Raw genomic sequence first — 14,288 nt, 5'->3', positions numbered from 1 at the left:
GGGACACATATGTTTACAGCAGGCACATGGGAGGCACATCAGAGACACAGACATATGTCGCTATAGGTTCTCTTTAGAAACAAACACACATTATAGAATAATTCATATTACTTGAGTGCAATACTCTTTTTGCTTTTCGGGAGATTAGGTCATGACTGGCCATGATGACACCCAGCTTCGTATACATTTCAGACACTCACCTTTGACAAACAGCATGGTCCTGCAGCTGAGGTCTTTGACGAAGAAGATTACGTCCCCGGCTTCAGTCACAGTTGCGTCTCTGATGGTCATCTTGTATTTGCGACCCTTGTTTCCGATCTGGATGCGGCTGTTGCTGATCACAAGTTGACCGTTCAGAGTCCAGGAGGGCTCGTCGATGACATCGTGAGAGAGGATGCACTCGAAACTGCAGCTCTCGCCCTCCAGAACAGAGACGGTCTTCATACGCTGGGCGATGGTGATGTGAATGTCTGTGGAGGGAGATTTCAGTGTGATCAGATAGACAATTGATTGACGATCAGATGGATCAGATGGATTTCTGGTCCAATAATTTCTGAACCAGACCTCACTGATGATCTGGACCATACATACCATGTACAGTGACCTTGGCCTTGGTCTGGCTGGTGCCCAAGTCACAGCTGTAGTGGCCTGCATCATCCTTACTCAGACTATGGATGATGAGTGTTAAGGACTTCCCAAACATGAGCAGCTCATATTTGTCACTGCTGTCCAGGACCGTACCATCCTTCCTCCAGACGGGGGTGGCCATTTCCTTAGAGGTCTCACACTGCAGACACACCTTCCCCTCCTCCTCCCCTGACATGTCTTCTAGAGATCTGAGGAACACTGCTGGCTTTTCTGGAGGAGACAAAAAAACAGTACGAACACATTAGCTACTGATCTAATCCAAATCTCTTACGTTCTTCCATGCATCAGTAGCTGATAGATATCTTGCTCATTCAGAGTTACTTAAGGAGATCATTTTAATCATCTTCAGATCTCAGACATACAAGTATACTATATTTGCTTAATTTTCCAATTAGATCTCCAGATTGGGGAGAAACAAACTCTGCACTGACTAGGAACATACAACCACTAGAATTACATTAGTTTCTCAATTACTCTTGCAGTGGCAGCTCACAAGTGAAAAGTGACAACTGTACAAGGCATACCTTTGACCTTGAGGGAGGTGGACTCTGTGAGAAGGCCAGCCTTGAAGGTCACCCTGCTCTCCTGTGGGCGGAGATTTTTGATGGTGAGGCTGTGAATGGTGCCCATGTTCTGAATCCTGGTAACAGTGTTGGCGTTGAGGTGGTTGTCGTTCAGAAGCCACTGTACATTGGCTACCACGTAATTGAGTTCACATGTGAATGTGGCGTTGCTATCCTCTTCCACCTTCACGTGCTCCAGGTGCCTTACGATCTTCAGCCTTCGCACTGAAAAAAGTATTTATAGTTCATATCCATGGTGTAAGGGTTTTCTTGTCGTTAATATCTAACTTTTATACAAGGGGTGGGTCTAATCCTGAATGCTGATTAGTTATAACCACATTTCAGCCTGAGGTTTTTCCACAAGTTACCACCGGCTAAATCTCTGATGTTTAAATGCCTATTTACTCTGTTCCATCTGACTGCGCAATCCACTGTCTCATCAGCCCAGCCAGGCAATTTATAAACTTGATCTCCACTATAAAAAGCATCTAGACATTATCTCACATTTCTTTTAGACTAACATTTTGGTTTTCAACAGCGGAGAATTAGTTTAAACCTTACTGTCTGTCTCTCCGACATTTGCAACATTGTCTTATTATTCAAATTCGATCTCCAGTTGTCGCATAGTAATGAACGAATCTCGAGTCGGAATGAGACAGACAGGCAGGCAGCTTTTCTCAGCCAGTCGAAATCATGAATCAGCATCATTTCTATGGATACATACAAATAAATATCAATAGAAAACAGGTAAAACGAAAGAAAGTGCAGCTAATTTGCAGTATTTCCAGCTTCAGTTTGAAGTGATTGTTGTAGCTGTGTTGTTGGCTAGCTCCTTTGAACAACAAAACCAGGCAAGAGAGCACATTATTTATGCCAGGTGAAATCACACATCATTAGCTCATTGTATTGGATCTATCCAAATAAATGTCACTAGAAAACAGCTTAACCAAATGAAAATGCAGGTACAGTTGTTATTCAGTCTGCACTGTTTGATGTGACTGTAAGTTAGCCGTAGTTGGCTAGCTAGCAAGCAAGGGATAAGAACGTTGCCAGCCAGTATGGCAATAGAACATTTAGACCGAACGACTGGGTCACATCCATAGATACAGAACAAAAATACTTAATGACTGGGTCGCGTCTCTGGCAACCGAACGAATAGAATGAACGACCAGCCGGCTTGGGTAGCAACCAAAGATTTGTGTCGTGACAATATCTTGTGGAAGGAGGAAATAGTATGAATACATTCATCGAAGTAAAGTTTTTAATGAAAATATGTAAATCATTATTTGAATATGTTGGTAACCTGTTGTATAAAAGGAACACCTATGTGAGAATGCTATTCACTGACTACAGCTTAGCGTTCAACACCATAGTGTCCTCAAAGCTAAGGACACTGGGAATAAAAACCTCCCTCTGCAACTGGATCCTGAACTTCCTGATGGGCCACCGCCAGGTAGTATTTTTAAATGTTTTTATTTAACCTTTATTTAACTAGACAAGGCAGTTAAAAACAAATTCTTATTTACAATGACAGCCTACACCGTCCAAACCCAGACGACGCTGGTCCAAATGTGCGCTGCCCTATGGGACACCCTACAGCCAGATGTGATTCAGCCTGGATTCGAACCAGGGACTGTAGTGACGCCTCTTGCACTGAGATGCAGTGCCTTAGACTGCTGCGCCACTCGGGAGGTAATGTTAGGTAACGACACATCTGCCATGCTGATCCTCAACACGGGGGCCCCTCAGTGGTGTGTGCTCAGTCCAATACTGTACTCCCTGTTCACTCATGACTGCATGGCCAGGCACGACTCCAACACCATCATTAAGTTTGCAGATGACACAACAGTGTCACTGACAACGATGAGACAGCCTATATTGAGGAGGTCAGAGACCTGGCCGTATGGTGCCAGGACAATAACCTCTCCCTCAACGTGATCAAAACAAAGGAGATGATTGTGAACTACAGGAAAAGGAGGACTGAGCACACACCTATTCTCATTGACAAGGCTATAATGGAGCAGGTTGAGAGCTTCAAGGACCTTGGTGCCCACATCACCAACAAACTAACATGTCCCAAACACACTAAGACAGTTGTGAATAGGGCACAACAAAACCTATTCCCCCTCAGGAGATTCAGCATGGGTCCTCAGATCCTCAAAAGATTCTACAGGTGCACCATTGAGAGCATCCTGACTAGTTGTATCACTGCCTGGTATGGCAACTGCTCGGCCTCCGACCGCAAGGCACTACAGAGGGTAGTTTTACTTTTAAACTCAGACAAAACAGAGATGCCAGTTCTAGGTCCCAAGAAACAAAGTGATCTTTTGTTGGATCTGGGCAATTAATCTTGATGGTTGTACAGCTGGATCAAATAAAACTGAAGGACCTCAGCGCTACTCTGGACTCTGATCTCTCTTTTGAGGAACATATCAAGACTGTTTCAAGGACAGCTGTTAACTATCTACGTAACATTGCAAAAATCTGAAACTTTTTGTCCAAAAATGATGCAGGAAAATGTATCCGTGCATTTGACACTTCTAGATTAGACTATTCGAATGCTCTACTTTCCTCCTACCTGGATGAAGCACTAAGTAAACTTCAGTTAGTGCTAAACACGGCTGCCAGAATCTTGACTAGAACCAAAAATGTGATCATATTACTCCAGTGCTAGCCTCTCTACGCTGGCTTCCTGTTAAGGCTAGGGCTGATTTCAAGGTTTTACAGCTAACCTACAAAGCATTACATGGGCTTACTCCTACCTATCTTTCCGATTTGGTCCTGCCATACATACCTACACGTACGCTATGGTCACAAGATGCAGGTCTCCTTATTGTCCCTAGAATTTCTAAGCAAACAGCTGGAGGTAGGGCTTTCTCTTATAGAGCTCCATTTTTATGGAATGGTCTGCCTAACCATGTGAGAGACGCAGACTCGGTCTCAACCTTTAAGTCTTTATTGAAGACTCATCTGTTCAGTGGGTCCTGTCCGTGTTGGCGCCCCCCTCGGGTTTGTGCTATGGGGGAGATCTTTGTGGACTATACTCGGCCTTGTCTCAGGGTAGTAAGTTAGTGATTGAAGATATCCCTCTAGTGGTGTGGTGCCTGTGCTTTGGCAAAGTGGGTGGTGTTATATCTGCCTGGTTGACCCTGTCCAGGGGTTATCGTGGACAGGGCCAGTGTCTCCCTACCCCTCCTGTCTCAGCCTCCATATTTATGCTGCAATGGATTATGTGTTGGGGGGGCTAGGGTCAGTCTATTATATCTGGAGTATTTCTCCTGTCTTTTCTGGTGTCCTGTGTGAATTTAAGTATGCTCCCTCTAATTCTCTTTCTCTCTTTTTTCCTCTCTCTCTCGCTTTCTCTCGGAGGACCCGAGCCCTAGGACCGTGCCTCAGGACTACCTGGCCTGATGACTCCTTGCTGTCCCCAGTCCACCTGGTCATGCTGCTCCATTTTCAACTGTTCTGCCTGCGCCCTTGAAACCCTGACCTGTTCACCGGACGTGCTACCTTGTCCCGGACCTGCTGTATCCTACTCTATCTCTCTACCACACCTGCTGTCTCTAACTCAGAATAATTGGCTATGAAAGGCCAACTGACATTTACTCCTGAGGTGCTGACCTGTTGCACCCTCTACAACCATTGTGATTATTATTATTTGACCCTGCTGGTCATCTGTGAACGTTTCAACATTTTAGCCATGTCCTGTTATAATCTCCACCCGGCACAGCCAGAAGAGGACTGGGCCCCCCACAGAGCCTGGTTCCTCTCTAGGTTTCTTCCTAGGTTCCTGCCTTTCTAGGGAATTTTTTCCTAGCCACCGTGCTTCTACATCTGCATTGCTTGCTGTTTGGGGTTTTAGGACGGGTTTCTGGATAGAACTTTTGTGACATGGGCTGATGTAAAAAAAGGGCTTTATAAATACATTTCATTGATTGATTGTGCGTACGGCCCAGTACATCACTGGGGCAAGCTTCCTGCCATCCAGGACCTCTATACCAGTCGGTATCAGAGGAAGGCCATAAAATTGTCAAAGACTCCAGCCACCCTAGTCATAGACTGCTCTCTCTGCAAACTGCACGGCAAGCTGTACCGGAACGCCAAGTCTAGGTCTAAAAGGCTGTTTAACAGCTTCTACCCCCAAGCCATACGACCCCTGAACAGTTAATCAAAGGGCCCTCTAATATGCTGCAGCTACTCTCTGTTTATTATCTATGCATAGTTATTTTATTGGTGCTGTTTAATTGCGTTACTCTATTTCTTATTTACATAATTTTACTTAACACTTATTTTTCTTAACTTCTTAAAGCATTGTTGGTTAAGGGCTCGTAAGTAAAGATTTCACTGTAAGGTTGTTGTATTCGGCACATGTGACAAATAACATTTTATTTGATAATGTCCTCTAAGCCGGTGTTTGGAGGATATATTGGCACGGTTTGCCGGCCCTCGACTTCGTCTCTGGTGTAACCACACCCATGCCAATGTATCCTCCAAACACCGGCTTATCTGGCATTATCACTGAAGCTGCACAGTATAGGTGAAGCAGTGTAGATTACATTTTATACAAAGAGTTTCACTTCATCAAGCATGAAGCTGATTTCCGTGATCAACCATCTGAACGTTGAAGCTTTGTCCCTGAAAAAGATTTGTTGTTCTCTTTAATACTGTATGATCAACAGCATCCTCACCATCGACCTTGGCTGTGCTCTTTGACCCTCCAGCCACGCAGCTGTACTGGCCAGTGTCGGTCTCCTTGAGGCCCAAGATGGTCAGCTCTGCCTGGCTCTTCTCCGTCCTCATGCTGTACTTGCTGGATGTCTGCAGGGCAGTGCGGCCCCTGTACCAGCGCACCACCCTGGGGGAGGGGGCAAACTGACACCTCAGTGTGACCGAGCTGTTCTCTTTAGCCTCCACGTCTGGCATGGGCTGGACCACTTTCAGAGGGCGTTCTGGAAAGGCACAGGGATGGATAATGATATAATACTGTATCTTAGTCTGTTTAAGGGATTAAAAAGCAAAGTATGAACCCAACGGGAAACACCTCTCACAATACAGTACTTTACCCTAGAGCCTGGAGGGTCATTGTCAACAGTAAGCAGGGCATCGTTCCAACTTCCACTTGGTGACAATCAACCTTACCCTTCACGGTGAGCTGTGCGGTGGAGCGGCTCTTCCCGGCGTTGAACTGCACAGGGCCGGTCATAGAGCTGTCCGTGCTGATGAAGCAGAGGGTGTGCACTGTGCCCTGCCGGTCTATGCTCAGTTCAGGCCCGTCCATCAGGACCTCTCCGTCCAGGGTCCACTTTGGGGGCCTCCCTGCCCTCAGGCTGGTCTCCACCTGGAACATGGCCTCCCTGGGCTCGGTCACCTCCACAGACCTCAGCCCCTGCACTATGCTGATCGCCTGCTCTGCATGCACAGGGAGCACACGTTGGATCAGCATCATCACTTAGAGCTACTTCAAAGGAAAGTGTACACCCAGGAATTGAGTAATGTAGATAGTTGGGTTATCAGTGTGAACATACACTACATGGCCAAAAGTGTGTGGACACCTACTCATCTCATTCCAAAATCATGGGCATTAATATGGAGTTGGTCCCCCCTTTGCTGCTATAACAGCCTCCACTCTTCTGGGAAGGCTTTCCACTAGAGTTTGGAACATTGCTCCAGGGACTTGCTTCCATTCAGCCACAAGAGCATTGATGCTGGGAGATTAGGCCTGCTTCGCAGCCGGCGTTCCAATTCATCCCAAAAGTGTTTAATGGGGTTGAGGTCAGGGCTCTGTGCATGCCAGTCAAGTTCTTACACCCCAATGTCGACAAACCATTTCTGTATGGACCTCGCTTTGTGCACAGGGGCATTGTCATTCTGAAACAGGAAAGGGACTTCCCCAAACTGTTGCCACAAAGTTGGAAACACAGACTTGTCTAGAATGTACCTTTAAGATTTCCCTTCAATGGAAATAAGGGGCCTAGCCCAAACCATGAAAAGCAGACCCAGACCATTATTCCTCCTCCACCAAACTTTATAGTTGGCACTATGCATTCGGACAGGGTAGCGTTCTCCTGGCATCCGCCAAACCCAGGTTCGTCCATTGGATTGCTAGATGGAGAAGCGTGATTCATCACTCCAGGGAATGCTTTTCCACTACTCCAGAGTCCAATGGCGGCGAGCTTTACACCACTCCAGCCGACGCTTGGCATTGTGTATGGTGATCTTAGGCTTGTATGCAGCTGCTCAGCCATGGAAACCCATTTCATGAAGCTCCCAATGAACAGTTTTTGTGCTGACGTTGCTTCCAGTGGCAGTTTGGAAATCGGTAGTGAGTGTTGCAAACGAAGACAGATGATTTTTACGTGCTAAGCCCTTCAGCACTCGTCGGTCCCGTTCTGTGAGCTTGTGTGGCCTACCACTTCGTGGCTGAGCCTAGATGTTTCCACTTCACAATAACAGCACCTACAGTTAACCGGGGCAGCTCTAGCAGGGCAGAAATTTTACGAACTGACTTGTTGGAAAGGTGGCATCCTATGGCGGTGCCACGTTAAAAGTCACTGAGCTCTTCTGTACGGGCCATTCTACTGCCAATGTTTGTCTATGGAGATTGCATGGCTGTCTGCTCAATTTTATACACTTGTCAGCAACAGGTGTGACTGAAATAGCCGAATCCACTAATGAAGGGGTGTTCACATACTTTTAGCCATGTAGTATGTTTAGTTGAATGATGTATTTTGGTGACTTACGGGTAAGTATGAGGGTGTAACACTTTATATGAAGGTCTGCTTGTAAACTGCTTATGAACATTCAGCATAAAAATATACCTAACATTGGAACTAGTATGTTAAGCTGACCAGACAATAAGTCAGAATGAATTACATTGAGCATCTCACCCTCCACTAGTAGTTGGCAGGAGGTCTTGTCATCGCCAGCATCACAGGTGTAGGTGTCCTCGTCTGACGAGGCCACGTCATCAATGTGCAGCTGCCTGTAGACATCGTCGCTAACAATCTGGTGCTTCTTGCTGGGTTGGATCTCACTCCTGTTCTTGAACCACCTGACCAGGGCGTTGGCCCTGGACACCTGGCACTCCAGCAGTCCTTTGTGTTTGTACATAGCAATCTTCACTCTCAGAGGCTTCACTATCTGCACAGGCAGCTCTGTGGAAATAGGGGTAACACTGAACCAATGTTTATTAAAGCTTCACCTGATGAGGCCACTTAGGCCAGATTACAGTTTTTTTTTGTCATTGACGAACATAGATGTTGTTCACCTTTTACCGTGAGAGTTGCATAGCAGGAGACCCTGTCTGCAGTGAATTTGATCTCCCCAGCATTTGCTGGCCTTACAGACTTGAAGCACATGGTGTGAGTTTTACCTGTATTCAGATGGAAATAGGTGTTTCATTAGTCATTTTCAATTGTGTGTATAACCCCTGGATTGCTGATGCTATTTAATGGCCAATGAGAGGCTTTGAAGCCACCGGCCGCCATATTGGCACTCCCCAGTAGGAGCAGTCCTCCATAGGAATGAATGGAATCCTACTGTACTTTAATCAAATGTTTCAACGACAAAATTGCATGTATTTAAGTATGTGTTTGTTGTAATGGGGAGAGTAACATTAATGGGGACAGTAAAAAAATATGGTAACACTTTCTAGGAAGAACATATGCGTAATGCATTATACATGTACTCATAATGCACTACGATAGAGTAATAATGCCCTATAAGCATAGTTATACACTCACATAAAGACTTAAATAGACTCATAATTCCATGTACCAATACTCCTAGTGCATCATATGTATAATTAGAATTAAGCAATAAGGCCCGAGGGGGTGTGGTATATGGCCAATATACCACGGCAAGGGGCTGTTCTTACACATGACGCAACACGGTGTGCCTGGATACTGCCCTTAGCTGTGGTATATTGGCCATATACCACAAACCCCAGAGGATCCTTATTGCTATTATAAACTGGTTACCAACGTAATTAGAAGAGTAAAAATAAATGTTTTGACATACCCGTGGTATACGGTCTGATACGCTACGGCTTTCAGCCAATCAGCATTCAGGGCTCGAACCACCCAGTTTATAGCCACTTATAATAATATAATAATACAGCAACATAGCGCTGGTCAGTTTTTCCTCAAGGATCATACAGTATTATGACCATCAGTGTGATGATTCTAATGTATTGTTTTTGTCAATGAGCAGCACATCATTATTACTACATCATAACCTCTGTTATGGTGTGTTATAGCATACTTATAAGCCACTATGAAGTCATCGTTGATTGCTTCAGGTAAAGTGATGAAATGCCCAAGGCAGACAGATATAATACACCTGTTAAAGCTGTTACTATACAATTATAAAAAGTGTTCATTGTCAACTTTTAGTAAGGTAAAACTTTCTCTGCATTTCAACAGCGCCGCCTGTCAGTCATCTAGGGTTAATACATATCATCGGAAGTATACGGAGCTATAAACACATTGTGGCTCAGTTGTGGCCCATGCTCACCCTCGTGCCTGATCTTGACGTTGTCTCCGTGTTTGATCCTGGTGTTGTCGCTGTACCAACGCCCGTCCACGTCCTCACAGTTGACCTCGCACAGGAAGGTCACGCTCTGCCTCTCAGTCACTTCCTCATCTTCCAACTCCTTCACAATCTGTATGTCTCTGGCTGGCAGACAACCACAGGGAGACGAACACAGACAGATAGGCCCGACATTACCTAGAGATCCAGTATGCGATTCGATCAAATTATGTGCTATGATGTATTGTGGTCTGTACTGGGATTTACAGTGCCTTGTGAAAGTATTCGGCCCCCTTGAACTTTGCGACCTTTTGCCACATTTCAGGCTTCAAACATAAAGATATAAAACTGTATTTTTTTGTGAAGAATCAACAAGTGGGAGACAATCATGAAGTGGAACGACATTTATTGGATATTTCAAACTTTTTTAACAAATCAAAAACTGAAAAATTGGGCGTGCAAAATTATTCAGCCCCCTTAAGTTAATACTTTGTAGCGCCACCTTTTGCTGCGATTACAGCTGTAAGTCGCTTGGGGTATGTCTCTATCAGTTTTGCACATCGAGAGACTGAAATTTTTTCCCATTCCTCCTTGCAAAACAGCTCGAGGTCAGTGAGGTTGGATGGAGAGCATTTGTGAACAGCAGTTTTCAGTTCTTTCCACAGATTATCGATTGGATTCAGGTCTGGACTTTGACTTGGCCATTCTAACACCTGGATATGTTTATTTTTGAACCATTCCATTGTAGATTTTGCTTTATGTTTTGGATCATTGTCTTGTTGGAAGACAAATCTCCGTCCCAGTCTCAGGTCTTTTGCAGACTCCATCAGGTTTTCTTCCAGAATGGTCCTGTATTTGGCTCCATCCATCTTCCCATCAATTGTAACCATCTTCCCTGTCCCTGCTGAAGAAAAGCAGGCCCAAACCATGATGCTGCCACCACCATGTTTGACAGTGGGGATGGTGTGTTCAGGGTGATGAGCTGTGTTGCTTTTACGCCAAACATAACGTTTTGCATTGTTGCCAAAAAGTTCCATTTTGGTTTCATCTGACCAGAGCACCTTCTTCCACATGTTTGGTGTGTCTCCCAGGTGGCTTGTGGCAAACTTTAAACGACACTTTTTATGGATATCTTTAAGAAATGGCTTTCTTCTTGACACTCTTCCATAAAGGCCAGATTTGTGCAATATACGACTTATTGTTGTCCTATGGACAGAGTCTCCCACCTCAGCTGTAGATCTCTGCAGTTCATCCAGAGTGATCATGGGCCTCTTGGCTGCATCTCTGATCAGTCTTCTCCTTGTATGAGCTGAAAGTTTAGAGGGACGGCCAGGTCTTGGTAGATTTGCAGTGGTCTGATACTCCTTCCATTTCAATATTATCGCTTGCACAGTGCTCCTTGGGATGTTTAAAGCTTGGGAAATCTTTTTGTATCCAAATCCGGCTTTAAACTTCTTCACAACAGTATCTCGGACCTGCCTGGTGTGTTCCTTGTACTTCATGATGCTCTCTGCGCTTTTAACGGACCTCTGAGACTATCACAGTGCAGGTGCATTTATACGGAGACTTAATTACACACAGGTGGATTGTATTTATCATCATTAGTCATTTAGGTCAACATTGGATCATTCAGAGATCCTCACTGAACTTCTGGAGAGAGTTTGCTGCACTGAAAGTAAAGGGGCTGAATAATTTTGCAAACCCAATTTTTCAGTTTTTGATTAGTTAAAAAAGTTTGAAATATCCAATAAATGTTGTTCCACTTCATGATTGTGTCCCACTTGTTGTTGATTCTTCACAAAAAAATACAGTTTTATATCTTTATGTTTGAAGCCTGAAATGTGGCAAAAGGTCGCAAAGTTCAAGGGGGCCGAATACTTTCGCAAGGCACTGTATCTGTGATTTTACATGTATTTTTCGCCAAGCCATTAGTCTGGATGATAAGTCAGTGAGAAAATATCGGGCTAACATAGAAACAGATAGGCAATAAGACTTCCAGCTATTACAGAAACGCTAGACTGAGGGAGGGTCATACAATTGTCCCCGTTGCATTGTTCCTCTCAACTGTTGTGTTCTGTCATGCTGTTACCTATGACAGTGAGTTGGCCTGAGGTTTGGATCCAGTTTTGGCTCCCGTCAGTCTGGAAGGAGTACAGGCCAGTGTCTCCTACGGTGACCCGGGTAAAGGTGAGAGTGTGTTTATTCTTATGGGCAGCGATGTGACAGGTGGGCTTGGCTTGTAGCCTGACCCCGTCCTTGGTCCACGTGCCCGCTATGTAGGACAGGTTGAGGGTCACCTCGAACGTGCAGCCCTCCCTCTCACGCACATCCACATCCTCCAGCCCCTTCACTACCCGGAGATGGATCTGGTTCTCTGTAGACAGAGAGTAAGATATGTTCCAACAAGTGTGGGGGGGGGGGGGTCATTGAATATTGAATAAATTAGAGCGGAAAAACAAAGTCAAAAGAAAAGTAACAGCATAGAATGTGGCCTTACTTGCAGCAGCTACTTTGCTCCCAGACTTGTCTCCCATGGTTCTTCAGGAGGGGTGGCTTCAACCACTTCTGATAGTGGTTGGCTTTCCGTCCGTATCTAGGTTGTCCCTAGGGCTAAAACGGCACAGTTTGATACAGAATTTTTTTTTTAAACATGCTATAAGTCAAGGAAACCTTCCTATTGACTTGTAAATAACCCCTCCACTCTCTCACTCTCGCAGACATTTTTCAAAATGAAGGACCAACGTGGACTCGAGAGCGACACTTTAACATGGCTATACTGTGATGTGGAATGGCTGGCTGGCACCCGACATCATGAAGATGACAAGTCATCTCTGTCACCTGACATGGCTGAGCTCAGCATCACTAATTTAGCGTCAGCTGTGCTGCCCCCTCCAGCAGTCTACATGTATAGTATGTATGTTAGGAGACTCCATTCACCTCGAAATGTGTTAAACAAACGAAAGGTGTCAATCAGTATGACTGACTGACATAGAATACAAAAACATAACCAATCGATGGTTTGAAAGGTTATTAAGACTCCACCCACTCGGAGGGGCATGAAGCTTGATAATGGCGGAGGGCCATCCAAGGACAAGACCTCATCAAATGACTTGCCACGTCACATCGGTTTTACTCACGTGGTGCCGTGTGCGCAATACAGAAATACAAAACACATTCTCAATCTCAGACAACATTGTCTCACAGACCTAATGCCACGAAACCCAATAAGGTTATCGACAAAGGAGGTCAGCCAAAGTCACTTCACATATTTATATATCCAAACAGTTGTGGAGAGAGTATATGATTAACCGTCATGCATCTCCCACTTGGGACTGTGTCATTTTCCATGTATCCATTTCCACGGAAGTTAAAAATCTAAACGACTGGATCACATTAACATTGGCCAAATGGGCAACTGGCTAGTGTGAGCACGTAGTACGATATTCAGTGTACACTACTAACTGATGGATGACATACTCACAACTTGTCACTGCAGGAACATAGAGCAGAACATCAGATAGATACAACGCCAAGCAGCTTTGAAGTTATACTAAATGTTCACGTGAATACCTGCCTGTAATATTATAATTCTCAGACCAACGAGCATTATGGTCCCCAATCATTATCAATTTCCTGACGCATATAAATAAGCGCCAGAAAATGGTCAATGGCAGTGATTTCTTTTGATACAATAACATACAGTATCAGAAATAGAACTCTGACCACCTACGGTGGTGTACCCACCTTAAGCCTGCTCAGCTGTATTCTGGGAAAATCTCTTTCCTCACATGCCCTCTCAGTATCCTTACAAAAATACCACTTTCAGCTGGACAAAAAAGCTGCCAAAACTGTCCGCCTGTCATGAAAGGTATGTCCGATCCTTGTCTTCATTCACCCCAAATCCCTCAAGATTAACAACAAAGGTTTGGCGAGGAGAGAGAATGCCCAGGTTGGAGGGCTAGCCTACCATACGGTCTCCAGAGCCGATGGTCAGCCAGTGCCCCTTTCTCTTTTTTTTCTACTTTGGTAAAGCCTAATGCTGAACAGCTGACATATCTCTCCTGTCAGCCTCTCCTCCAAAATAGACCAGTGTTATTACACACGCTAAGATAGCTTTGGCTTTACTGCAGTGAGGCAAGCCTTGCCCGGCATCAGTAGTGTAGATATACCCACGCAAGTTCATAAATCACCAGACAATTATATAATGAACATGCTATGATGGTTTTCCCATTTGTGCTTATGTCATATTGGATGGGAAGCTCTCCTCTGACCAACAAATTCGTTTTGTGCCTGTTCCGGCAAATTCCTTGGATTGTAAATCATGGTCGAAACATATTGATTCAACGGTTGAAAAGCTAGGTCTGTCCATGATCAAGAGATTCTTTTCTTTTTTGACACCAAACTCCACAAAGCAAGTCCGTCAGGTTCTAGTTTTATCTTGTCTTGATTATTACCTAGTCATATGGTCAGGTGCTACAAAGAAGGACATAGAAAAACTGCAGATGGCCCAGAACAGAGCAGCACATCTTGCTCTTCATTGTAATCAGA

At 44.8% G+C, this 14,288-nt stretch overlaps 1 protein-coding gene across 1 annotated transcript in view; it reads right to left on the bottom strand.

Annotated features, from left to right (window-relative positions):
• Window positions 1–13,726, bottom strand: part of obscna (obscurin, cytoskeletal calmodulin and titin-interacting RhoGEF a) — a 97,388-nt gene extending 83,662 nt beyond the window's left edge. The window contains exons 1-11 of the mRNA XM_042322701.1: window positions 13,485–13,726; window positions 12,238–12,350; window positions 11,830–12,114; window positions 9,726–9,887; window positions 8,479–8,583; window positions 8,099–8,365; window positions 6,351–6,620; window positions 5,900–6,160; window positions 1,173–1,436; window positions 592–858; window positions 201–470 (exon numbers count right to left, since the gene is read on the bottom strand). Coding sequence (XP_042178635.1) covers window positions 201–470; window positions 592–858; window positions 1,173–1,436; window positions 5,900–6,160; window positions 6,351–6,620; window positions 8,099–8,365; window positions 8,479–8,583; window positions 9,726–9,887; window positions 11,830–12,114; window positions 12,238–12,274 — 2,188 coding nt within the window. The 5' untranslated portion in view covers window positions 12,275–12,350; window positions 13,485–13,726. The remainder of the gene's footprint in view (window positions 1–200; window positions 471–591; window positions 859–1,172; window positions 1,437–5,899; window positions 6,161–6,350; window positions 6,621–8,098; window positions 8,366–8,478; window positions 8,584–9,725; window positions 9,888–11,829; window positions 12,115–12,237; window positions 12,351–13,484) is intronic.
• Window positions 13,727–14,288: the final 562 nt, after the last annotated feature.

This window comes from Oncorhynchus tshawytscha, linkage group LG05, assembly GCF_018296145.1.
Source record: "Oncorhynchus tshawytscha isolate Ot180627B linkage group LG05, Otsh_v2.0, whole genome shotgun sequence".
In the NCBI taxonomy this organism is placed as follows: domain Eukaryota; kingdom Metazoa; phylum Chordata; class Actinopteri; order Salmoniformes; family Salmonidae; genus Oncorhynchus; species Oncorhynchus tshawytscha.
This window is presented reverse-complemented; position numbering and strand designations above follow the sequence as displayed.